This window comes from Psilocybe cubensis, chromosome 7 (genome assembly GCF_017499595.1).
Source record: "Psilocybe cubensis strain MGC-MH-2018 chromosome 7, whole genome shotgun sequence".
In the NCBI taxonomy this organism is placed as follows: domain Eukaryota; kingdom Fungi; phylum Basidiomycota; class Agaricomycetes; order Agaricales; family Agrocybaceae; genus Psilocybe; species Psilocybe cubensis.
In genome coordinates this window covers 1,494,397-1,518,850 of record NC_063005.1, presented here as the reverse complement: position 1 = coordinate 1,518,850, position 24,454 = coordinate 1,494,397, and the positions used below count along the sequence as shown (strand labels likewise).

General features: G+C 44.1%; 6 protein-coding genes across 6 annotated transcripts; 4 read left to right on the top strand and 2 right to left on the bottom strand.

Annotated features, from left to right (window-relative positions):
- Positions 1-262: 262 nt before the first annotated feature.
- Positions 263-2,288, bottom strand: JR316_0008010 (Major facilitator-type transporter ecdD; the record flags this gene model as incomplete). The annotated part of the gene is made up of 9 exons (XM_047893730.1): positions 263-424; positions 480-595; positions 655-790; positions 845-1,116; positions 1,172-1,418; positions 1,471-1,660; positions 1,714-1,882; positions 1,934-2,149; positions 2,204-2,288. The coding sequence occupies 9 exons, from the start codon at positions 2,286-2,288 to the stop codon at positions 263-265; spliced, it is 1,593 nt and encodes a 530-aa protein (XP_047747045.1).
- A 2,812-nt stretch (positions 2,289-5,100) lies between these two features.
- JR316_0008009 (Cytochrome c heme lyase) lies at positions 5,101-6,026 on the top strand (the record flags this gene model as incomplete). The annotated part of the gene is made up of 3 exons (XM_047893729.1): positions 5,101-5,546; positions 5,600-5,704; positions 5,777-6,026. 3 exons carry the CDS (start codon positions 5,101-5,103, stop codon positions 6,024-6,026), a joined length of 801 nt encoding a protein of 266 aa, XP_047747044.1.
- Positions 6,027-9,860: 3,834 nt separating this feature from the next.
- Positions 9,861-11,536, top strand: JR316_0008008 (Mitochondrial import inner membrane translocase subunit TIM44; the record flags this gene model as incomplete). The annotated part of the gene is made up of 7 exons (XM_047893728.1): positions 9,861-10,172; positions 10,226-10,357; positions 10,410-10,648; positions 10,700-11,042; positions 11,098-11,187; positions 11,242-11,451; positions 11,504-11,536. The coding sequence occupies 7 exons, from the start codon at positions 9,861-9,863 to the stop codon at positions 11,534-11,536; spliced, it is 1,359 nt and encodes a 452-aa protein (XP_047747043.1).
- Positions 11,537-15,799: 4,263 nt separating this feature from the next.
- JR316_0008007 (uncharacterized protein) lies at positions 15,800-17,562 on the top strand (the record flags this gene model as incomplete). The annotated part of the gene is made up of 7 exons (XM_047893727.1): positions 15,800-15,999; positions 16,065-16,196; positions 16,263-16,467; positions 16,520-16,615; positions 16,670-16,935; positions 16,996-17,170; positions 17,224-17,562. The coding sequence occupies 7 exons, from the start codon at positions 15,800-15,802 to the stop codon at positions 17,560-17,562; spliced, it is 1,413 nt and encodes a 470-aa protein (XP_047747042.1).
- Positions 17,563-17,809: 247 nt separating this feature from the next.
- Positions 17,810-19,203, bottom strand: JR316_0008006 (uncharacterized protein; the record flags this gene model as incomplete). Its single annotated transcript, XM_047893726.1, has 5 exons — positions 17,810-17,896; positions 17,950-18,110; positions 18,164-18,696; positions 18,754-18,876; positions 18,932-19,203. 5 exons carry the CDS (start codon positions 19,201-19,203, stop codon positions 17,810-17,812), a joined length of 1,176 nt encoding a protein of 391 aa, XP_047747041.1.
- A 4,533-nt stretch (positions 19,204-23,736) lies between these two features.
- On the top strand, positions 23,737-24,053 carry JR316_0008005 (uncharacterized protein; the record flags this gene model as incomplete). The annotated part of the gene is made up of 2 exons (XM_047893725.1): positions 23,737-23,798; positions 23,861-24,053. 2 exons carry the CDS (start codon positions 23,737-23,739, stop codon positions 24,051-24,053), a joined length of 255 nt encoding a protein of 84 aa, XP_047747040.1.
- Between the last annotated feature and the right edge of the window lie 401 nt (positions 24,054-24,454).

The following is a 24,454-nucleotide window of genomic DNA, read 5'->3' as shown; positions in this document are numbered from 1 at the left end:
AAAGCAGTGAAAATTACAAGGTTGAGGGCATGAGACGTGAGAAATCATGATGTATTCATACAGGCGTACAGTTCGCGAAAGTACACTGACAGACCAAGGGGAACGAATAAGAAATTTTGGGTGATAATGTGGTATAGGTGGTAACCGAGGAACAGATGTCTGGAATATGCTACATATAGATAACAGTGGGCGTAGTAATCCCCAAAGTTAAATAGAAAGATGACTACGATAATTAGGGAGGGAAATGGCAGTCTGATGAAGCTTAAACTTTCTCCTCGAAATGCTCGGAGCTGTGGTGCTTGACGTCGCCGCCGTGAACGGCGTCGGCACCCTCGGCGATGAGGCGTCTGCGATATTCGAGGGACTTGATCGGGGTGGTGTTCTGGTACATGAGATCGATTTGCTCGAGGGAAAGACCCTTTGTCTAAAAGAAAAGATCAGATATGAAACGAAAAAAATTTGGACTCAGGAATACTAACCTCGGGAATGCAAAGGAAAGTGAAGATGATGCAGCAGAAGCAGGTAGATCCCCAAATGAAGAACACATTGGATTCAAGCCCAGCGGAGCCTGGTTCCTTGTTGACGAGATAAGGGGCTAGAAATAGGCGCTCAGGATTGGTGATGCCGTAAGTTGTACAGTTATTAAATACTTACTGGCATAAGCGATCCCAAAGTTCCACAGCCAGTTGCTGGCAACCGAAAGTGACATCGCCTTGGCACGAACTTGAAGGGGGAAAATTTCACCAGTGATAACCCAGGCGATGGGGCCCCAAGTGGAGGCAAAGAATGCCTGGTAAAGAAATTTTAAATGAAAAGCTCTTTGACGCAAAAAAGATGTACTCACGATGTACAGACAAACGAAAGCAATGAGGACTTTCTGTCCGGCAATGTTCTCGGTAGAGATTGTGGCACCGATAATGGCAACAATGTACTCGCACAAGCACATACCAATGGCACCGACAAGGAGAAGGCGACGACGACCGAAACGTTCAATACCCCAGATTCCGGGAATAGTCATTACAACGTTGACAACACCAGTGACGATCGAAATTGTGAAAGGATTGTTGATACCGGAGTTCTTGAAGAACGTCGTTCCGTAATAGAAGATAAAGTTGACTTTAGGTGAAAAAGTCAGTACATGATAAAGCACACAAATATGTGATCGACTTACTTCCAGTGAGTTGTTGCCAAGCTTGAATGAAGATACCAGAGAGGGTACGAAGGGCAATCTTGTTTTTGCTGAACTTGAAGCAATCGGCGTAAGTGCTTTCGCCAAGCGCTTTTTCCTCTTCGAAGTTTTGGCGAATTTCCTCAAGCTCAGTCTCAACCTCGGGGCTGTTCGAAGCGGCACCAGTAAGACGACCCAAGGAGATTGCTGCATCAGCGTTGCGTCCGCGCTTGATGAGCCAGCGAGGCGACTGAAAAGATTGTCAATACCAACACAAAGTGTAGGGAAACTGTGATACATACCTCGGGCAGGAAGAACATTCCGAGGGCGAGAATTCCAGCCCAAGCAAATTGAAGGGCGACAGGGATTTGCCAAGCGTTCTTTCCGTCGAAGTCCTTCGTGCTATTGTTGACAATTGCGGCAAGGAGAATACCAATGGTGATAGCCCATTGATAGGTAGATACAACAGCACCACGGATCCACTTAGGAGAGCTGTAGCAGAATGTTAATGTGGAATAGAAAAGGCAATTGAATGCGCTACTGACCACTCAGACTGGTACATTGGGATCAAGCATGAGACGAGACCAACACCGAGGCCGGCGAAGACACGTCCAACAACGAAGAGAGCCATTTGGGTGGCAGCAGTTTGCATTGCGATACCAATAGAAAAGACAAGACAAGCAAAAATGATGCCCCATTTTCTCCCAAGAATATCTGCAATGCATCAGTTGGTGAACACTTGGATCATAAATGTAATAAACTAACCAGCAGCGGGAGCACCAATCAAAGCACCGAAGAAAGTACCGGCCGAAAGAATGGAAACAACGAGAGACTCGGAGGACGAGGAGATACGGTAACCAGTGGTGAACTTGGGGTCATCCGTAGGGAAACCGAACTGCATAAGCCACGTCCTCATTTCTTTTATACCACTGATAACACCAGTGTCATAGCCGAAGAGGATACCACCAAACGCGCTGAATGCTGGAGAAAGATGTGTTAGATTTGAACGGGCATGGGGAGTAGAGAATGACTTACTCGTCATGGCGATTCCAGCAAATTTGCTCTTGCTGGTGGCAGAGCCCCCAATGGCACTTCCAGTCGCGGCAGGTCCTCCCGGCATATTGAACAATGTGAAGGATGAAGAGGATCTAAAAGGATGAGGATATGCCCTGTCGAGGTCTCCTACTTTATAGCTTGGGATTCAGGCATTGATGTGCACGCCATATGGCTTCAGTGAGGGGGAGATCAGATCACCGATCGCACAAATTCCCATCAAGGTCCCACAAAACCTAATACAAATAACTGGAGCCCGGCTACATAAGCCGCTATAGGGGGCTATAAATTGACTATAGGCGCCGGTCCACGCGGCAAATCTAAACTCATCTCCTTCCGAAGCGCTGGAATGCTCCAGTGATGTAGCCAGTCCTCTGTGTACCCGCCTGTTCTTTTCACTTTTACAACCGCACACAGCTTTTTCCGTCACTTTTTTCAGTTTACTTTTTTTTTGAAGATCCGGCTACCCGTCTTAAATGAAATTCGTAGCAATTTTCAAGTTCACATCCGTTGGATTATTGTGAGAGATTTCAAATCCGAGGGGGAAAGCGACAAATTAACAGCGCCGAGCCCCGGACCATCCCCACCGAAACCCCACCAAACCCCAATGCACCCCGCCAACCCCAGTCTGTCTAAATTTCCCGATGAAGTGATTTGGAGGTCGCGGGAAGTTGGCATGAACCAGAGGTTAATTGCGTTGAAAGGTACACGAATATACTCTTCAAGTTATGCAACTAGAAATAAACCTCAGACCCTCTTGAGAACTCATTCCAAGAGTTCCGGAGTCCTCAGTCACTTCCGCTACGAAATTTGACATGGAAATTGGCTTGGCAAACTTTTCAAAGGCTCCTAACCACTTCTAAGGTCCTAAACCCATTCAGAGCTACTACTACGCGGCAAGCAAAGAATCGATCACACATGTGTTTACGCTGATCCATTCCCGCATAGATTTCCCATCCATAATTGACCTTAGCAGCACCCAATAACCCATCCTCATCACAATACGAAAGGTGGTCAAATCCGCCTAGAGCTGTCTGGCTTTGTTGTTTTTCTCTATGTGCTTTTTTCAATTCCGCGAGTTCGCCAAGCATCCGAGTCGCCCTCATCGACGCCTTGCAGGTGTTCAAACGTCTGAATCTTTCGAATATGCCCACGTTGAGACGACATCTATTCATATACGGCCTCCGATTTAGAGGTTAAATCCACATGTAGAAAATCTTTAGGGTTTCCTGCTTGCATGCAATTGAAAACATTGAAACCGCTCCTGGAAATGTCTAGAGAAACAGTCTTGGAAGTCACATGCTGCCGAATAGACTAAATCCGATCCGCTGACTCGCAGTCGGTAACTACCCAAACATTGCGAATTGACGGTGTATATCCTTCTATATCAGTTCTCTGATGAATAAATCCAGCGTCCAATCATAACCCCTTCAGAGCCGTTCAACGATTCAAAGCTGATTATTTGTGATTATTTAGAAATCTCGTATCATGTGGCGGGATCTCTGGTCTAATATTTTGCAAGCGACTATGATACACATCTGTCAAGTAGTATGTTTGAAACTTTATAGGGAAATAAACTCAAAAAATTGGAGGCCTCCTTCGAAAATGGATTCAGGGATAGCCTGAGGTCACGAACTCGTGGTGATGGCATCTGAGCTTAAACTTACAACGCCCATATTGATGCATAGTAACAGCTAGTAACGTGGTTGATCGAAATTTGTCTTCAACTTGGTGCCTGCAATGATGATAGTCCCCAATTAGAGTCCATAACTTCTGTAATTCTACGATTTTACTCATGTTCTCATTGACGTCGATTTTGGAATTGTGAGATGAGCATCAGTGAAATATTACGTACACAATCAAATTTCAAGGGGGCCACCGCTGAAAATGCATAGGATGTGAGGGGCTCTCAGTCCGTTTTTAAGGGGCTTTCAGCTATTCTCAGACGTAGAGAGATGATAGAGGAGCCTTGGAATGACCTCAAAAACTTGAAAAAGAGGTTTAAGAGGGATTAGGTATTTGTGTGTTGGCCTGCCTAGGGGTTTGTGTTAGTTGCAAATAACCATGGGTACTACATAGTAGGTACTAGAGTGCTCCATTTCATTTCATTTGACATAGACTGACCCGCGTTAGAATGAAAGACCCCTAAAATGTCGGACCGAATAATGAAATCATGCAGGAGTGTCTGGAGAAGACACATTACCCCAGAAGACTCCAAGTCACCCCGGAAAATAATGTGGGGTTGAGTAGGACGTATCGTTATCAATCATCATCTTCTGAAATCGACATTGAGAGGCGTTGAAAAAATCGTGGGGGAATGCCTAAGGCGGATTGAGAAGCATGGGTAATATGCGGTAATATGTGGACGATGGTATCTATTGACATCAACACAGATAGAAAAAATTGAAACCCGAAAGGCGAATGAGTACCGAAACCCAGGAAACCACCACATAGACATATCCTTAGATTTTTTGAAAAGACCCATCTTATCAAATGCGTCGATTTTGTTATGGTGACTCGTCCCGCCAGGTCGCGCCCGAATTTGGCTGCTATAGACGCGCAAGTCCGTGCCGACCCCATGAGCATGAGAAGAAGGATGACTTTCGAGCAGGAAGGTCAAGTGTAGCATTCCTGAGAGTTGTTTGACGACATGTCATTTGGCTTTATTCAACATTTCAACGTTCATCAGGAAGGAAGGTAGACTGAGGTAGACCGGGTAATAAAGCGTCGACGTCGTCTGTGGAAGATACACGTGACTCGATCATTGACATTTTTGACGCACTGCTCGCTATTAGCGTGCACTGTCCTCCCAATTGCCATCAGAAACGTCGACATTTCAAAGTTCACTCTCAGTTTGACCCTACGTACATTCTTCAATAATGGGTCAAACCAACTCACGTATCGACTCAAATTCAACTTCAATACCCTCATCTGGGGGCTGTCCAGTTCCTCATGCAGCCTCTCCATCCCCTCCAGACCTTGCTCAGCCTGCAAAATGCCCTGTTGATCACACGCCACCTCAAAAGGCTGCTCAGTGTCCCGTAGACCATGATGCAGTCAACCCACTGAATCAGATGCCTACTCTGTCTCAAATGCCCTCACAAATGCAAGGCATACACCTTCCTACAGACCGAACAGAATCCTCTATTCCTAGGGATAGCAGTTCGAAATGGGAGTATCCATCACCACAACAGTTCTACAATGCTCTTGTTCGAAAGGGATGGGAAACTCCCGAAGAGCATGTCGTTACAATGGTAGAGATACACAATTTCCTCAATGAGGAAGCTTGGGAGGAGGTGAGGAAGTGGGAGCGAAGACATAATTGGTACGAGGCAAGGACACCTTTTTGGAGAGTTTTGTAAAATTAACTTCTTCTAGTGATGAAGGTCTACAACTCACACGTTTTAAAGGCCGTCCAGGCGAGATTTCGCCCAAAGCACGGTTTTGGATGTTCGCTGGATGGCTTCTACCATCTCGATTCAAGTCAGTTTACTGTATTAATGTTCCAATGGTTGATTTAACTTACATCAAATATCAACTTCTTTATCGCTCCAGTTCTGAACCACCCTTCGACAGACATGATTGGATAGTCCGTCGGCCAACCACTGGTGAAGAAGTCCGCTATGTTATAGATTACTACTCTGCTCCACCCGAACCTGATGGCTCGCCGGTCTTTTCCTTGGATGTTCGACCAGCCATCGATAGCTTCGGAAGCCTTGCAGATCGCATAGCTGTGGCGACAGAAAAAGTATGGGCGAACATACGCGATAACGACAAAAATCCTCCTGGACCAAGCAAACTCTAAATCGACCGCTCCTTCCAGAAAAATTGTGTCTTTCGACCGTACTATCCCGACTCACCACCATATACGTAATATAAATTATCTCCGTTGAGCCCTTATTGTTGTTGCGGGTCGGATGGCTCAGGGCTGATATCCTTCCCGATCTTGCTAGAGCTTGCTAGTCACCTGGTTTCTCTCATCGTAATACAGAAATTAAATTGGACTACTTAACACCGTATGAGTTGCCATGTGGCACCCATGTGGCCGTTTGTCAACGACCCTGTCGGGATGATATCTATGCAGACTCCAGAGACCGGATTGGTGGAACCATAGGGGATATTATATGGTCGCAGGACCCCTGAAAATACCCTATAATCCCTGATCCACTTCCGGATAAAATTTGAGAAAATTTGTCACTATGCCATAGGACTGTCCGGATAAAATTTGAGAAAATTTTGGCTGACCCCACATCGGAATTTCCGGATAAAAATTTGGGAAGCTAACAAAAGCTTGATCCAGGTCCGGATAAAATTTGGACAAGGACGCACCTCGAACTTACGACGGTCAAGAAAAGTCAGACTTCATTCATTGCTTAACCACTAAGCTACGCTTCTGTATGTGTATCTGCAAGTTTTGTAATATTCAGAGCGTAGCAGATAGAACAAGTTCAATTTTTTATCAATGCAATCAAATTCATCCTCCGTGTCTGGCTGGTAGAGGCCGCCGCAATTGTTAACCAACATCAAGCTATCTAAGCAGAACCGCACACTATGACTTCAGAAATAGCTATCAAGTTTGAAGACGATGACAGCACACCAACATTCAACAAACACGAATGGATCGGACAGGGTCGACAATATCCTAAGTCTAATGTAGGAGCTTGACTCAGAAAATGAAAGTTAGCTACAAAACTAATTAGTGTAGATATGTTCTTCTTGCTCAAACTATCTATAGTACTTTCAAACGGTCTACGTTACATCTTTTTCAATCAAGTATACTTCTTTGTGGCATACAAGAGTGGTTGCGAGCGCAAAATCACCTTTTTCGGGCGGTTTAGGAGAAAATTTCCATTTTAGGAAATTTTTGGAGGCCAGATACCTGTCCGGATAAAAATTCGAAAATCCTCATGGTAGATCCGCCGTCCGGATAAGATTTTGGAAAATTCGTCCGGATAAAATTCCGCAAATTTTGGCCATTTTGGATCAGGCATTTTGGGGTATTTTCAGGGGTCCTATGGTCGCCCCAGATTTTTAAACAATATCCATTATTTCCTCGACAACCTAATTCAAAATCCAAAATGTAGTCAGAACCGGATCTTGAATGCCTTTCCAATGGAGGGTTTTATAGGACCCCTGGCAATAGTCCCAGAGGACGTTCCGTCGGACGGACAAAAATTTTGAAAATCGACCCCTTCGGACGTTCCGAAACCGGACAGAAATCCCAGATTTTGAGCAAAATGTCGTTCCAAAAATCCGGACAGAAAAGTTGCAGGACCGCCGAGGTTCTTCCTAAAACCGGACAAAATATCAGATAAAACATGGTTAGTTTCTGCTCTTTGATTCAGTTGTTCCCGATTTCCGGACAAATTTTTGAAAAAATTGGTAGGTCGTTCTATATCCGGACAGAAATTTTGAAAATCGCGACGGACAAAAAACCCAGAAATCGACCTTTTTCGGGAACGTCCTCTGGGCCTATTGCCAGGGGTCCTGGTTTTATGTGAACGAGTTTCAAGTTTCAATGCACCAGATATGGTCGGCGTTAAGTTCCGTCTCATCATAGCCGAATTAGTTCCTCAAAATGCCGGTGCTTGCATTGTGCTTGCCTGTGCTTACTTCTAAGAGCTTCTAAGTACTTGGAAATCTCAAATCAAATCATTGCACCCGTTCCTCAGATACCTCCCGGTTCGTGAAGGCTAGAGCGACCGTTCTCGATGTTCGCATAAGCCTGCAATCCGCATAGGAAGGAACTTAGACTATCGACAACTTCAAGTCGGCCTAAGGATTTCCTAGAGTTGGTGACTTTACCAGCTCATAATGCTCATAAGGTGTGCTCGGACAACCACGTATATCAAAAAAGATGCTCATTTTTTTTTAAGTTGTGTATAAACACAAAAACAAGATCTCCAGGTAAATCGAGGCTCCAGGTGAAAAGTAACATCGAAAACGTGGATTTCATCAATTCGATCTTATTTAAATGCATACATGGGCATGGCACGAGTTGTTACCAAACAGGGCCTTAGAATATGGCCAAGACATAGTATAGAAGGTCTTCTGACAGATTACTGAAACTTAGCTGGACTCCAGTTGTGGATCATTTAGTGAGATCAAGTTCAGTGCCTGAATCTCTCTGCGAGGAATCATTTAGCTCAGCACTCAGATAATCAGTGTGAGAATCTCTGAAAATTATTGAAACCTACTAAATTTTCCAAGAATTGTGGGTGATCGTAGGACCCGGGAAGCTCCCCTATAAGCATGTCCGCCTGGGATCCCAATTTTTGCCCTCAAATCCGCGAGATTTTGGGGCTCAAATCCGCGAAACCGGACAATGCCCGATAGGGGCTTTCCCGATTAGGTTTTTTTTTCAGCCCTGCGGGGCGAGCTTGCAAAACCACTCGATGGCTCGACAAGTCATTAATTGATCGCAAAAGAAACATATGGAGTAGATATTTAGGTGTTACTGTCAGGGTAGCAGAGAAAAGACGTCTTCAAGTTTCACCAATATGCTGTATATAGGAAATGTAACCTTGCTTCGATTTACTACTGTGCGTTTCCGTTGATCTCCATCGTCTACCGCTCTTAGATAATAGACGCTGGCCAATAATTGCAATCTAAGCGGGATCCCGGCCCCAAATTTGGCCAACAATTAGCTGCATCTGGGAAAAAATGGTTGCGGCATGCCGCCTTTGAACAATTACTACAAAAGTTTTTTTAAAATATGGGCCTCAAATCCGCCAAACCGGACTTTGTTTGGCCAAAATTTTGCCTGCGGCGCCCTCAAATCCGCGAGAACTGGACAAAGAAATTGCCATTTTTTGGCCTCAAATCCGCGAAAATCCGGACATGCCTGTACGGGAGCTTCCCGGGTCCTGTGATCGTGGCGTGCAGTACTGCCGGGAGCCAGTGAGATGGTCGAATGTGACCTTGGAACTTTCTGAAATGCTGAGTCGGAAGAATTGCCACGCGACAAACTCGCATGGGCAGCAAAGAATTCTAAGTAGTTATGCACCTACCTGGGTATATTCTTTCAAATAATCACTTTAAGAAAGGCCCTGGCTCCGAGTCATTGGATTGGAAGTTTCTGTCAGGCTGGCAATCAAGTGTGTTTGTGGTGAACGAGATAAACTGGCAGTCATGAATAGCTGAAATCAGATACACTTTCTGATAGATTTATACACTAAATTTAACCAAGTACTCCGATGGAATATATGAGAATTTGCTTTTATCTTCACCAGCGCCTAGCCTCTCAGAAATTCGGGGCCCAGGGTATGTAATATACTACGAGTAGTTAGTATAGCTTAGTATAGCAGCACCAGGCTTGAGTAGAGTTGAGGATAGAGATACTATTCCGCGGAGACCGGAAATATAATGACTGGTACAAAAGATAAATCTATTGAAGCTTTCGTGAGCGCCATGCTTGTGTTAACTCTTGAGCGACATAGTAGTTTCGGAACGAATCCAAAGGTTAATCATGACCGACTGTTCTGCTGGCTGTTATAATACTGCACCGTGAGAATGGTCCCGTGATCAATTCCTCGGAGAGACTCGAAATTTGGGTATTCTGTCGGCCAAACGTGAGTCGTGACGGTGAACTCTGTGTACGCACAAAGGCCTATATCCTCTGAGCCCCCTCTATTACAATATGCTTCCGAGGAATCTACAGAGTGTTGCTGCGCGTACCGGCACCCGTACCCGCAACCTGATTCGGTCATCAGCGCCTTCGACATCGCTGCGTATAGTGGTTGGGCACCAACATTCTGCTTTTCATTCCTCGTCTCGGCGCCAGAACGAACTTCCAAAATCACCTTTTCAAACATTTGTGGAAGTATTAAAAGACGAGTTGAAGAAGAGTCGAGAGCTCCAGGATAGTGTCAAGCAGCTGCAGGGTGATGTAGACAAGCTACAGGACTCGGAGGCGCTGAAACGCGCGAGAGCAGCGTATGAACGGGCAAGGGTGCGTCTCACCAGAACACCGGAATACGTGACCGTGCTAAAATGTATAGTTAGTTAACTTCCAGTATCAAAGAAAATCCAAAATTAAGAGCCGCCGCTGAGGAGCTCAAGAAAGCTGGCATTAAGGTTGGAGATGCCGTTTCGGAGGCTCTGAAAACCATGGAAGAGAGCGAAGTTATGCGAGTTGTATGTGATGAACTGCAACATTTTTGAAGTTCATTCTTAACGAACATTTTAGATATCTCGGGCATCCTCTGCAGTCTCATCTGCTGTTGAAAAATCGACAGAACCCATCCGAAAGACCGCTGCATACAAAACGTTAGCCGAAACAATAGTCGATTCATTAGATGACAGTGGTAGTGCCAAACATGCTGGATTCGAGGAGAAAGAGGCACGTCGACTCAGAAGGCAAAAGCGCCTTGAAAAAGCTGGTCGTGCTGCTGGACTGGGCCCAAACCGTATTGTTGCAAACCCCGAGTTAGTGCCAATTTACTCCATTTTTTCTCAACACTCATAGTCAATCTGCAGTGCCGGTGAAGCCATGGTGCTCCATAAAGATTCCCCAAGACAAGAAGCTTGGAACAAACTGAAGGAAACGAACCCTGTTCTGAGAACTCTAGTATCGATGCGACAAGCATACGATGAGAGTGAAAATCCTATTGTCTCTTCCGTGCGATCTGTAACGGAAACCGTGGGGTCATGGTTCGATGAAAATGAGACTGCCCAGGTAATGCGACTCATGAAGAGCATGGACCCATCATTCAATCGTGAAAATTTCGAGCGAGAGCTGAGGGAGTACATTGTTCCAGAGGTCGTAGATGCTTACTTGTCTGCTGATCGGGAGTCATTGCAACAGTGGTGTGGTGAAGCCGTAAGTCATCTCAATTAAGCCTATAGAATCAATCTGACCTCTGTAACCAACATAGACATATAATGTGCTATGGGCAACCATGGAACACTTCCTTCGTCAAGGATTGATAAGTGATAGCAAAGTGCTGGATATTCGTCAAGTTGATGTATGTAATCACTCCAGCATTTAGTTGCGTATATGGTTTGATCTTATAATCCAGGTCTCTGATGCCAAAATACTGGAGAATGAAGTGCCCATTTTTTTGGTTACCTTTGCAACCCAGGAAATGCTGCTATTCCGTAATGCTAAAACGGGAGAGATCGTTGTTGGCGCTGAAAACAAGGTCGAGCAATGCACATATGCTGCAGCCGTGACCCGTGTTCCAGAGGACTTGGATAACGAGCTTACTGGAGGGTGGAAAGTTGTTGAGGTGCTTTTTGCGTTTTCTGACATGTAAATGCACGCTGATTTTTGAACTCTAGATGGCGCGAAGAAGTGCACGTGCATATCTTTAAAATTACAATACCTAATATCTATACACTACTTAAAAGTTTTTATCATAGACTATGTACTTTCCCCTGACGCACTTTAATTTGCTTTCGAACTGCATAATCACCACTCTTTCTCACGATGTATATACCTGTCGGATGTACGCCTAGGACTGAAAGCTACAAGCGATATTCCATTGGGTGTGTGTGCCCTTGGATTTCCTAATTTGAGGCTGGATGCTTCTCTCTGGAGGCGGACGGTCGCGAGGGATCACGTGGGTGGTTCGCTCCCGCCAAATTGATGGTTGATGCCGGCGACCGTTGCCGCGCACGTGTACTGTACCCGACCCTGAAACCGGCCAACCCCGGAAAATGGCCACTGAGCAATTTTGACGAGTTGTATAGCAATTTCTTTCAATCTTTTTGTGTATTACTGCTCTTGTGGTACTTCTACACCACATCAGAAACTTTTAGAGCAAGGCAGTAAGTATTGCTGCCACAATCTTGCCAATACACCGTGAGATTTCACCATCACCATTGATTTGCTAATCATTCTCACGTCTGATCCATAATTATCGACTTGGTCAAACACAACAACTGCGCTGAGCAGACACAAAAACAGTATACGTCGGTCATATATAGCCCTGGCTACAATATACATTCGATTCCAAGTAGATATCTCCAGAGAATATTCCGAGAATTGGAAATTAAGTGCATGACTTGACTGATTTGCCTATTTAAACATATGCATATTGTATGCAGTATTCGGAGAAGATGAGGAAAAATTGCGGCAAACAATGACTTGATCTACAGTGATAACACTTCAAGGTACCACAATCTCGCTTCTCTTATTTTTTGCGATTTTTTTAGGCTTGAAATATGACAATCAGTAAAAAGTAGCTAATTTTGAACACCTTCAACATTGAAAGAAGTTCTTCAGAACGGCTAAAGATCGGCAGAAATTGAAGGCGCGTTTGTGTTTTGCAATGTTCTATGACATTGAATACCAATTTTTGAATGATAGAACCACCATCTCACCAAGTTATAGCACTCGGAAAAGTGGAAGAATCATACAAAATGCCATAAAAAGTCCGAAGTATGTCCTCCTTTAATTCCACCCCTAGTATATAATAACTAAGTAGGATACACTGTCAGTAGCTACTAGAAATCAGCTGTACTCGCTTTTCTTCCTCAACTACTCACAGAATGTCTACAACCTCTCCTGTTTCTCCACATGATTCTACCAATGATGACATCCCAGATCTTATCAATAATACTGTGGAAAATCGGATTCAAGAAGCTATTCAGGCCATTATGTCCTCACCTTTAAAGTCTAATGGTTAGCACACACTGTCAATCCGGGAGGCCTGTCGCATTTACAGTGTCAAGCGTGGAATGTTGACTAATCGGCTAAATGGAGTCAAAACCAAACGTGATGCACATGCAGGCGAACGTGCACTTTCAGATGCCGAAGAAAGTATTCTAGTTGATTGGGCAAAGACATTAGGACGACGGGGGTTTCCTGTAACTCAGGACATGCTTCAGGAATATGCTTCAGTAAGTGCTATTTTGTTATATTGTATGTGCTGTGATTGGTAATCTGTTACTTATACTGTACTATTTTTTAGGAAATATCACAACAGAAAATTGGTATCAACTGGCCCCGGAAGTTTTTGGAACGACATACTGATCTTAAAATCAAAAAAACCTCTGCACTTGAGGAATGTCGGGCCCGCTCTTTGAATCCGACAGTTGTTGGAGAGTTTTTTGTGATGATCAAAGATCTAATCAAGGCATGTAAAAATATCATCCCTAGATATGACATAATTCAAAGATCTCCTTGATTTAGGAATATGATATCATACCAAGCAACATCTATAACTCAGATGAAAAAGGAATACAACTTGGCGTTGGAAAAGCTGTTTCTGCAATTGTTGACAAAACACAGAAAAATGTACAACAAGTTGAAAATGGGAACCGTGAAATGGTGACTATTATTGAAACCATCTGTGCTGATGGCACATCACTTTCGCCATCAGTTATCTATCAAGCAAAGCGGCGTATATTGGAATGGGGAAAGGATAATCCATCTAACGCTAGGTAGACTTTCTGTTATATTGTATATAATGCAAACTCAGATATTTTATACATTTAATACAGTTTATCTATTTCGGAAAATGGGTGGACTGATAAAGAGCTTGGAAGCATGTGGCTAGAGCGGGATTTTCATCCAAAATCAGAAGAGCGCAACACATCTGGAGGGTACCGGTTGCTTATACTTGATGGTCACAACTCACACTGCACTTTCAAGCTTTGCCGCTTTGCAGAACGGAACAAGATTGTCATTGTTTGCCTCCCTTCCCATACTACCCATGTGTTGCAGCCTTGTGATGTTGGTGCTTTCAGCCCGTTATCCAATAGCTGGAAATCACTGGTAAACCGGTTAACACGCGACGGCATTCCTGTTACCAAGTTTAACTTTCTCCGACATTACCACACTGCACGAGAAAAGGCATTCAAAAGGTCTACAATTATTTCTGCATTTGCAAAAACCGGCATCTGGCCTATCAATCCGGGAATTATTCCATTAGAAGCATACGAGCCATCCAAAAACACAACAACTCAGGCTGCTCTACCCGTTACATCTGATCTTACTCCACTTCTCGAGATTGTGCCAGGTAAGTCAATGTATCATTTTTTTACATACAATTAATCAGACACTACATCAGATACAACACAGTCTACACCAAGTGAGCACAGTATAGGCACACAGTCTGAGGCGGCACCTACTATACTCTCGACTATGTCTTCAGCATCATCTGTTTCAAGTCGATATCGCTTAATTGGATTACCTCCTTCACTCTCTCATACGGCCGGACGCCCTGAACTACGATTACAAATATCACAACTGCGAAAACTACTCGATGATATGCAAATCCAAATCGAACGGGACCATGCAACAAAAACAATTATGGTAAAGGAGAATGAGCGCCTCCGACAACTCTTATATCACCGGGATACTACTAGAAAGAAGACTTACTCATCATCAAATCCCCGCCATATGACTAGTACCGAGAACCTCAATGAACTTGCAGAGGCTGAGTGGCGACAGGGCTGGAAAGCAATGTTAAAAAAAGCAGGTAAAATACTAAAGGCAAGGCGGAAGGCAATTGATGATGCGGAGAAGGAGGCTGCACTAGAGGTTAGAATGGCAGAACAGGCTTCAAAGCGAGCAGAGCGAGAGGCAGAGAAGCAGAGGCGAGATACTGAAAAGGAAGTAGAGAAAGAGAAAAAGAAAAAGGAGCGAGAGGCAAAGGCTGCAGAAAAGGCTGCAGAAAAGGTAAAGCGGGCTGAAAAAATAGCTGCAGCAAAAATCCGAGCACAAGTTCATATACGTGGAAGGGGAGGGGGCAGGAAAAGGGTGACCAGACGAGCTGTTACTGAGACTCACATTGATGATGATGCTGATTCGGATCAGGGACTGGCAACAGTGGCTTTTGATGAAGAGTGGAAAAGGATAAGGATGATTGTATATATTGCACCTGAAGAACCTCAGCCTCCACCAGCCCATCATCAACCAAATCCAACATCCCTTCGCAACAACAACGATGCTCAAGCTGAGCCCCCAACGGTTGAGGCAGCTGACCCACCACTTATCAACCTTGAAGATGTTGGTGCAAGACGGTATCCTAGACGTAAAACTCATAAATAGTGGCTATTTCATATGAAAAATGTACAAACAAAGTGTTACCTTTAGCCGATTGGTGTTAAATGGACGAGGGAGCAAGAACGTTGATGATGACTGCGTAGAAAAGGTGAGAATCCTTATCGCGAGCATCGACTGCGGTCAATAATGCCAAGATTCCCACGCCTGGCTGGTTGCCGTGTAAAGCCACATTTTGGGGTTTCGGTAGAAAAATATTCATTGCCCTTCCTCAAAACACTCAAAAAATCTGAAAATTTTATATGTTAAAGTTAAGATGTACGCCGACGTTTTTCAAAAAGAATTGTAGCAAACGGTTTGGCAAGGCGCTCGCAATTTGAAGAACATTCCGAAATGGCCATATTCAGGGTCGGGTACAGTATAGTCCGTCCCTTCCGATTGGCATTGTTTGGTTCCAATGCCGTCGCGCTCCGGTACCCTTTGCCCTAACGTGGACGCTCACCCATGTCTCTCCTTCCAGATATATCGCGATTTCGGTCGCGCCATGGCCCAACGACGGCGCCCCTAGCTGGCGCATCGCGATCGGTGACTGCTGCGGTCGAGAACGCGATCGGGCCTGTGAGGTCATGGCCCCTAATGATCGTGTTTGCAGCAATTTATTGGGTGGCCATGGTCTCCTCGTCCTCGCACTCGCATTCGCACTCGTCGTTGCCATTGTCGTTGGTCGCTGCTGCACTGGTGCATCCCTTCCAATGGAAGCAGCAACAGGCCTTCCATTTCCTGGCCCTCTGGTAGATGGTGAAGGCACCATTCAGTTCTTTGATATGTGAGTCCGTCCCTCTATGTTTCAGCTTTTGGTATATTATACTTACAATCATAATCTTTTAACAGTGACAGTCCTCGAATGACCAAAACGGAGCTCGTTGGCTTATGTCGTGGATTTGGGCTGCCGAAGGGTGGGAAAAAGGATGAACTGAAGGCTCGACTTCGAGCCTTTAGTGAAAACCGGGAGGAATGGATAAAGTAAGTCATCGTTTGTTCTTTTTTTTTTTTCATTTGTGCGCCTACTATACTAACACAGCAAAATAGACTGCAGCTCCCAGCACGGCGCATGCATCGCGGTCCCAAAGAGGGGAAAATCGCAAAAGCAAAATCAGTAAAACAATCGGCTCGCCGTGCAGGCGCGGTTTTTGCATCAACAGCCCCACCACTTCCACACCGACCTCTTCCTATTCCGTCGCAGATCGCAACAGTGCCAGCTACGCCCGGTCAATGTGAAGACATTTTGGAATGGGTAAGGATGTTTATTAATTATACAAAGCATACTGATATGCTATTTGTTTTAGGCGCGAAAAACATCACTTTCGCATCCGTATGTCAGCCGAGAGCAGCGAGAGGAGTTTGTGGCATGTAAGCTGAGTGAGATTCGGCATAGTCGTGAGGTACGTGAACAATCTGTTTGAATGAATTCATGAAACTGACATGATTATCACCAGATCTCTTCTGTACAAACTCAGGACATTGCAGCGGCTGTACCGCTTGTCCTCTCACTTATGGCTCAAGCCCAGAGTGCTGCTGCACCCGTTTCTCTACCTGCTGCTGCACCCGTTTCTCTACCTGCTGCACCTGTTTCTCTATTACCTGCACCCGCTCCGAGTCCTTGTTTGTCTGTGCCCGGCTCATCATCTACTGAGCCTGTTTCTCCATCATGGTCAAATTTTCCCACACGTACCCTCACACTTGGTACCGGAGTTGAGCTTTAGTTCTCGGTTGAGGATGTACCACGCGCACCCGCTATAACGTTTGCTAATGACATTGCTAGCCTAAATCGGATGTGGGATGATACATCTCCGTTTTGGGACAACAATTCGGCACTAGTCATCAAGGGCCACCCAATCCCTATTGTATATTGGAAGCAGGTATATGCTCGCTCAAAAACTGGCTCTTGGATGCCTGGGCAGTGGAAGCTTATCAAAGGACACTGGTGTCAATGGAAGGTATGTTTTTTTTTCTTATTCTATTACCAAGCAATGCTTAATTTTTACATTAGGCAATTGTGTATCGATGGCGCCAAACAACTGAAGATCAGTTCTGGCAAGAGTTTTCCGATTCGACCGGCGAACGGCTTTCTTACAGAGCTATTGTGGATAAGTTGACTATGGTAAAAAAAGAAATGGATGCGAAAATTGCTGGCTTAGCGCGACAGGAGTTTGGTGATCGTTTTAACTCAGTTTTTACTTACAAAAAGTGTGGTAAGCAGTATGTAATGAGGAGTGACCATTCTATTGCTAGTAGGTATATAGAAGAGATCACCGCTCAGGGAAGATCTCTTGATTTTGCAATTAGTGTAGATAATGATTGTAGTGATATGGATTTAGATGATGACTAGTAGGATTACAGTGACGGTTTTTCTAATGTTACGCACATGCACACGATCTGCCACAATGAGGACATAGTACAGTAGGAGCTTGGTTTGGATTTAAAAAATTATCACGGCTCTCTTCTGGTTCATCATTCCATGAAATAAGATATTTCACAATTGTTAAGCTTGTGAATTCTGTACTCCAACCTGCCCAATCACAAATACGACGCAATTTCCAACGACGAACTGATGAAAAATACTGACACCCACCACGTCAAAATGAATGGGTGCCATACGGGGCAAAATCAACTCCAATATCAAGGAGATTATTCCGGAACATTTCAAGAAACTGTTCGGATGTCTATTACCAATTAGTAAAATAATGCTACACATTTGTAAACATAAAATACATACCATAGGAGAGTTGTTTGATACCGGACGGTCACCAGAAGCCATTCTTCGGAACAAATATCCGGTATTAATTTTGCTAGCATTGATCCATTCGCTTACGGCCCGTACAGGACACAGATATGCTTCATCGTCTGATAAGATATGAAGAACAAATGGCTTGATTTCTAAAAATAAGTAAGCACTATATATTACCGAGAGTTATATTGATGAGACTTACCTCCGAATTGGTGTGTTTTTCGAAATGGTAGAGTTAGAATCATTTTTCCTTCTGCAAAAGTAATACGATTTGTTTGAATCTTCAAAACCTCGTCCACACAAAGCATGCATATAAATGCAAGTGTATAAATTGCTTGCAGTGCTTTTCGGCAGAGAGGTCCACCCCATTGATGGATATCATTGCCGTTAATTGATGGCTGTGATGCATCATTGCTGATTTCTCCATATTTGGGTCTGTGATTAAAATCGTATAACTTTGCCATTATCTCAGGACTAACAGCACGAGCACTTGTGGTTGTTTCGCCTGCTTGAACTTTACGACGTCGAAGGCTGACCATATATGATGATACCTTTTCAGAAATAGAAGGATTACCTTCCATATATACAACACCTTTTTCAGACCTAGCCTGTTTCCATGGCTGAGATCCCAATCCGTAGATACGTCCAAAAATATATGTCATACTAGCTCGCATCTTCTGAGCATGTGTGTAGGTACCCCTTGGTCCAGTTGCTGGTTTGCCATCCAAACCGGTGCTGTCACAACTATAATAATAATCAAAATTTGCCCCAACCAAACAAAAACACACTTACTCATTCATAATCCATGCAGCAATCATTTCATCCGAGTTGCAGTGTGGACTTGATGATAAAAACTCTTCACGGGCATATATAACCTGCTTTGCAAGAAGAAATTTTACACATGCATCTGCGAGGCTAAAAAAATTATAAAACTAAGTATTTATTGCAAATTTGTATAAGAATTACTAACCGAATATATTCACGATGGGTATTTTCGGTAACACCCTCGGCGTTGCTTGCTATTATTTGCTTCCATAAAAGTAAACGTTCAGCCGCTCCGCCGCTATCAGGACTTTTTGATGCAATATCCCCATCAGTTGCTTCTAAATCCGGCATTGTTTCTTGCTCTCCTTCAATATCTGCGTCAATGTCCAAGTCATTATAGTAGTCACCATGCCCAGAGTGTGTGGTAGAAAGAACATTTTTGAGTCCTAAGAAGGAATTGGGTTGTGGTGCAAACATTGTAATGTTAGAGAATAAACTATAGATGTGTAGTGTTTTTATACCCTTCAATTTACACAGTAGCCAGCCACTTGCAGTGTCAGCCATGCAGCCACTTGCTTGATAGTCAGCCATGCCAATATGTCAGCCTTTGTATATTTTTAGTGGCAAAAGCGTAATAGAGCAGCCCGCTATTAATTATTTATTGTACTAGATTAATTTAATATTTGGTAAACCATTCATTTACTGTTTGGCGTTTGCCTGTGATTTATTTTTGAGGGACTGTTTCAATCAGTCATGGGACTGTTTGTTTGCTGCTAGGGACCGTTCAAGAGTCGGGCAAATATATGTTGGGACTGTTCATTTTAACAATAGTGTTGATTGCGCATTTTGATGGCAGCAGATCTTGCAAGCTAACCGACTTGGTTTGCCCGTTTATTAGCTGATTATGTTAATGCCAATAGTGTGTAACCGACTTGGTTTGTCTTATACTGACTCATGTTTACATATGTGTTTAGTAATTAATCATGTTGCATGCAAGTTTTGACATCTCAATGCATGTTTACATACGTGTTATAACCCTTCTACATCAACGTGTGTTTACATACATGGTATGACCCCTTTAACCAGGCAAGCAAGGTGGGTATAGTATATATACTCTCGTTTTTCTTTTCATTGTATTCTGGTAACCTAGAATTTCAAACTCATATGTGGACCTTCTATTGTGTAAGTGACCATGTTAGCTGGATCATATTGCACTGTATTCATTAATGTTACATACTAGAAAATGTGTACAAGGTAAGAGAGTTATTACAATGTATGCGCAACTAGCGCAACTTGCAAAAGACAACGGGCAACATTTTTGCGGCGCGTGCAGCGCACACGCCGCAAAGTACCCGCCTTGTGCAGTTTCGAAACCACGTGTTGACGCGCTAAAATACTATGCGCTAGTACGCGCACGCAAAGCACCAGGTAACGTTAGCGTTATTGGTTTGCTTTGTGTTTGCTTCATGTTCGCAACCCAGTCCGTGCAGCTCACGATGACGGGCCTTGAAATGGCGTCGGCATTGCGGCTGGTTCACCGGTGCTGCCCGTTTTGGCTAGTGACGCCTGTGACGGTCATTTTCGCGACCGTTCGTTTGGGCGATCGCAGCTTTACTTCTTCAGTTCTGAACCGTGGTGGAGAAATAACAAACCACGTGACCCATGACTGGTTCGCGTTTTTCTCACGATACATTGTCGGTAAAGAAGCGGTTCGCGTTGATCTGGCTCGATCCTCTGATTCCTGTCTTCAAGGTCCCTGCTACTGTTATCCTCCTTCCATTATGTCAAGGTCTCAGTCAGGGCTGGGTACTGTCAAGCGAGACTGGTCAACTAACTCCGTCACTTCGCAAGCTTCCAAATCCTCCCAAGAAATACCCTGGTCACAGTCACCTCCAAGGGCACCTGCGAAGAAGTTGACTGGTTCAGAAGCACGTCTGAAAGCCATACAGGAGGCTCTTGCTGGCTACTCTGCACCTCCAGAGGCACCCCCACCACTAGTTCCGTCAAGGGCCGACAATAAACGCGGAAGTCCCTCTGAGGAACATGCCACTGAATCAGCCCCCAAGAAGCCGCGTCGTATATTGCCTGATGACTGGAATAAGGACAACTCCCTTACTAAATCGACTCTTTCATCCAGCTCGAAGCCCAAGGAAAACACCAAATCATCTTTTCATCCTAATACATCGTCTTCACTGTCGACTGAAAAGAAAAAACTCGCTGCCGTGTTTCTTAGCCAGGAACAAACGCAGATATTAAAGCTGGTCCAGGAAGGCGATAGCGTATTCTATACTGGAAGTGCGGGTGAGTAGTAAAGGCTGCTTTGACTCCTACTTTCCAAATTGAACATGAATCAAGGTACCGGAAAGTCTGTCCTCCTTCGCGAAATCATCAAGTCGTTGCGCAAGAAGTATGCAAAAACTCCAGACGTCGTAGCAATAACAGCATCGACAGGTTCGTTTGTGCATAATTTTTTACTCTATATCGTACGGTGGCTAATCGTATCACAGGCATTGCTGCTTGTAACATAGGAGGAGTCACCATTCATTCTTTTGCGGGTATCGGCCTTGGTATTGAAACTGCAAAGGAGTTAGCCACTAAAATCAAGAAGAACAAGAAGGCAATGACTCGATGGCTGAGGACCAAAGTACTTATCATTGACGAAGGTGCGCATATATTTTTATTCTTTGAATGTTGACGGCCGATAGATATTCCTTTTCTAGTCTCTATGGTTGATGGTGATCTTTTCGACAAGTTAGCCGCTATTGCTTCTGAAGTCCGGAAAAACCAACTGCCGTTTGGCGGCATCCAAGTACGTACCAAGCCTCTTCAAAGCTTACCTTGGATTGATTCAAATTTCGTTTCATAGGTCATTGTTACGGGAGACTTTTTCCAGTTACCACCGGTGACTAAAGGTTCCCAGCAAGTCAAATTTGCATTCGAGGCAGACATGTGGAAAACAGTCATCAAACATACTTACAATCTCACTAAGGTCTTCCGTCAAAGCGATCAGAGTATGTGCTACTTTAAATTGTTTGCCGTGGACCTATGCTCAAGTTGATATTAGCATTCGTCAATATGCTTAACGAAATGCGATTTGGAAACCTCACTAATAAATCGATCAGTACTTTCAAAAGTTTGTCTAGAAGTATCCAATATGAAGACGGATTGGGTGCTACTGAATTGTATGTTTGGCGTGCAGTTCGATTACATTTAATTCCTAATAACTATATGTATAGGTTTCCCCGACGGGAGGATGTGGAAAGATCAAATTCTAGCCGCATGTCGCGATTACAAACTGAGGAAATGCCTTTCACCTCTAACGATGGAGGCTCAATCTCGGACCCAAATCAACGTGAAAAAATGCTTTCCAATTTCATGGCTCCTCAGCGCCTTGTTCTTCGCGTCGATGCTCAAGTCATGTTAATTAAAAATATTGATGATACACTGGTCAATGGAAGTATGGGTCGTGTTCTCCGCTTTTCGGACACTCTGGCACCAGGCGAAGAGTCCAGTAAAGGTGATATAGGTGCCATTGGTGCAACTACGAGCAATGCCGGTGCAAAGAAACCTGTCAGTGGAGGTGGTATTGCAAAAGGACGGAAGTATCCGGTCGTAGAATTTTTGGTACCTGGAGGGAGGCGGCAGGTTTTGGTTCAACCAGAAACCTGGAAAGTAGAGCTTCCCAGTGGGGAAGTGCAAGTCAGCCGTACTCAAGTAAGCACCTTGCTCAAGATTCGACATGCGCTGATACTTGCCGCAGTTGCCCCTCATCCTTGCATGGGCAATGAGTATTCACAAATCTCAGGGCCAGACTTTGGAACGAGTCAAGGTTGATCTTGGCAAGGTTTTCGAAAAAGGCGTGTCTCTCAATGGATGGCCTAAACATGTTCTCTAACACATTCTCTCATAGGTCAAGCGTATGTCGCCCTATCAAGAGCCACTTCCCTTGATGGTCTCCAGGTTTTGAACTTTGACCCAGCGAAGGTAAATGTTTTTAAAAAGATGAATTTATACATAAGTATTGAATGGGCATCTATCTAGGTCCAGGCTCATCCAAAGGTTGTTGCATGGAGTAAAACGCTTTCTACAATTTCAGAAAGCTAGACAGGAGACTATGAAGTAACGCTCTCTGCATTCGCTGTGACCTTTACACAGAACATCTGACTCTTTCGTAGAGCATATGTATCTGTATTACTTCGGGCATAAGCGTACGCCTTGCCTCTTGCTGACTAGTATGCTCGTTGTGTGTATTACTAACCTTCAAGTCCCAATCATATGTATGGAGCATCATTATAACTTATTAATACTCAAAGTCTGTATATACATCAATTATCATTCCATGACCTTATTCATGCGTATTTGCTTTTTCCGGTGGAGTTCGCTGGAATCGCATTCGCAGCTCAGTCAGTAAAAATGGCTGGTTAAAGACGGGCATGGGTTGCTGAAAAAGACTAGACAATAACAGAACATAGCAAGGTGCGTGGCACTGGTGTCGGGCTTGTACGCTGCGTCAGACGCACTATTTGTGCAATGTCTAAAAATAGAACAAGGCCAAATACACCGACTATTGTTCTTGGACAATGAATGGCCTGTGATGCCACTATGGTAACCCGCTTCTGCAGCTCTGAATTCACGGTCATGACTTTGTTCTTTGGCTTGTCGAGGATCATTGATGATCAACCATTCACATGGGTTTGTGCCTTTATTGTTACATTGTCTTCACTTCACTGCTTTGGCACACTATAAAGACTCCCGTAACTGCACTGTTATGACTCGCGATCTGGATCAGCCCTCTCACTGTGTCTTATTCTCCATCTTGTGCTCTTTCTTTGGACTACGAGCCCTTTAGCTGTCACCACCATCCAACTTGATTTACCCAACTTATTCTTTCTTTCTGTGGTGCTAGTAGCCGGACTACACATTCTTGAACGACAACCCTCGCAAACGCGAACGAGCCAAAGGAGTTCACCTTAATCTTTTATCCACCGAGACACATAAAAGGGCTACCAAATGTCTTACATCGTTCGCGATCCACGTTTCTCTATGTCCATGGCTGAGGCTGAGGTCCCAATGTATGTTTATCCGCGTTCGCTATGCTATCAATTTCGGCTGCTTACTTGTTTTATTATTTTAGCTCTGCCAATTTCCGTCGTGGCCGCGTATCTTATGCCAAACAAATCGAGCGTCGCATCATCAGTGTATGGAAGGTTGTCACACGAACCACACGCAAGCAACCGCGAAACTCCTTCATACATCCCGACTTTGTCGTCATCACAACTCGACGCAAGAGCACCATCCAACCACAAATATACCGGTACCACAACTAATACGTATTGGATGCATAGTCATATGGCAATGCTATTTTTTCTTGGGGTTTATGGGGACACTTTGGACAATTGTATTTTACAGTCGGTTGAGTTTCTAATCTTCTACTTATTGTTAATATGCGACTTTTCTCCCTCATGCCTAACGAGTGCTAGAATACATAAATTTATATGGACGTTATGAAAATGCACACATGCACATGAAAAGTTATTTATTCTCTCGAGCGGTTTAACCAATTGGTTTTTAAGTAATGAATGCGACATTGTAGGTGCAAAGTAACCTCATGGCAAGCTTGCTCTTATGACCTATAAAAAGGGCGTACTGTTCACTCTCGAATCTCGTTTCCGAGTGCGGTTGCGGAAAAATAGAATGACTGGATTAACGTAAGATAGCATAAAACATA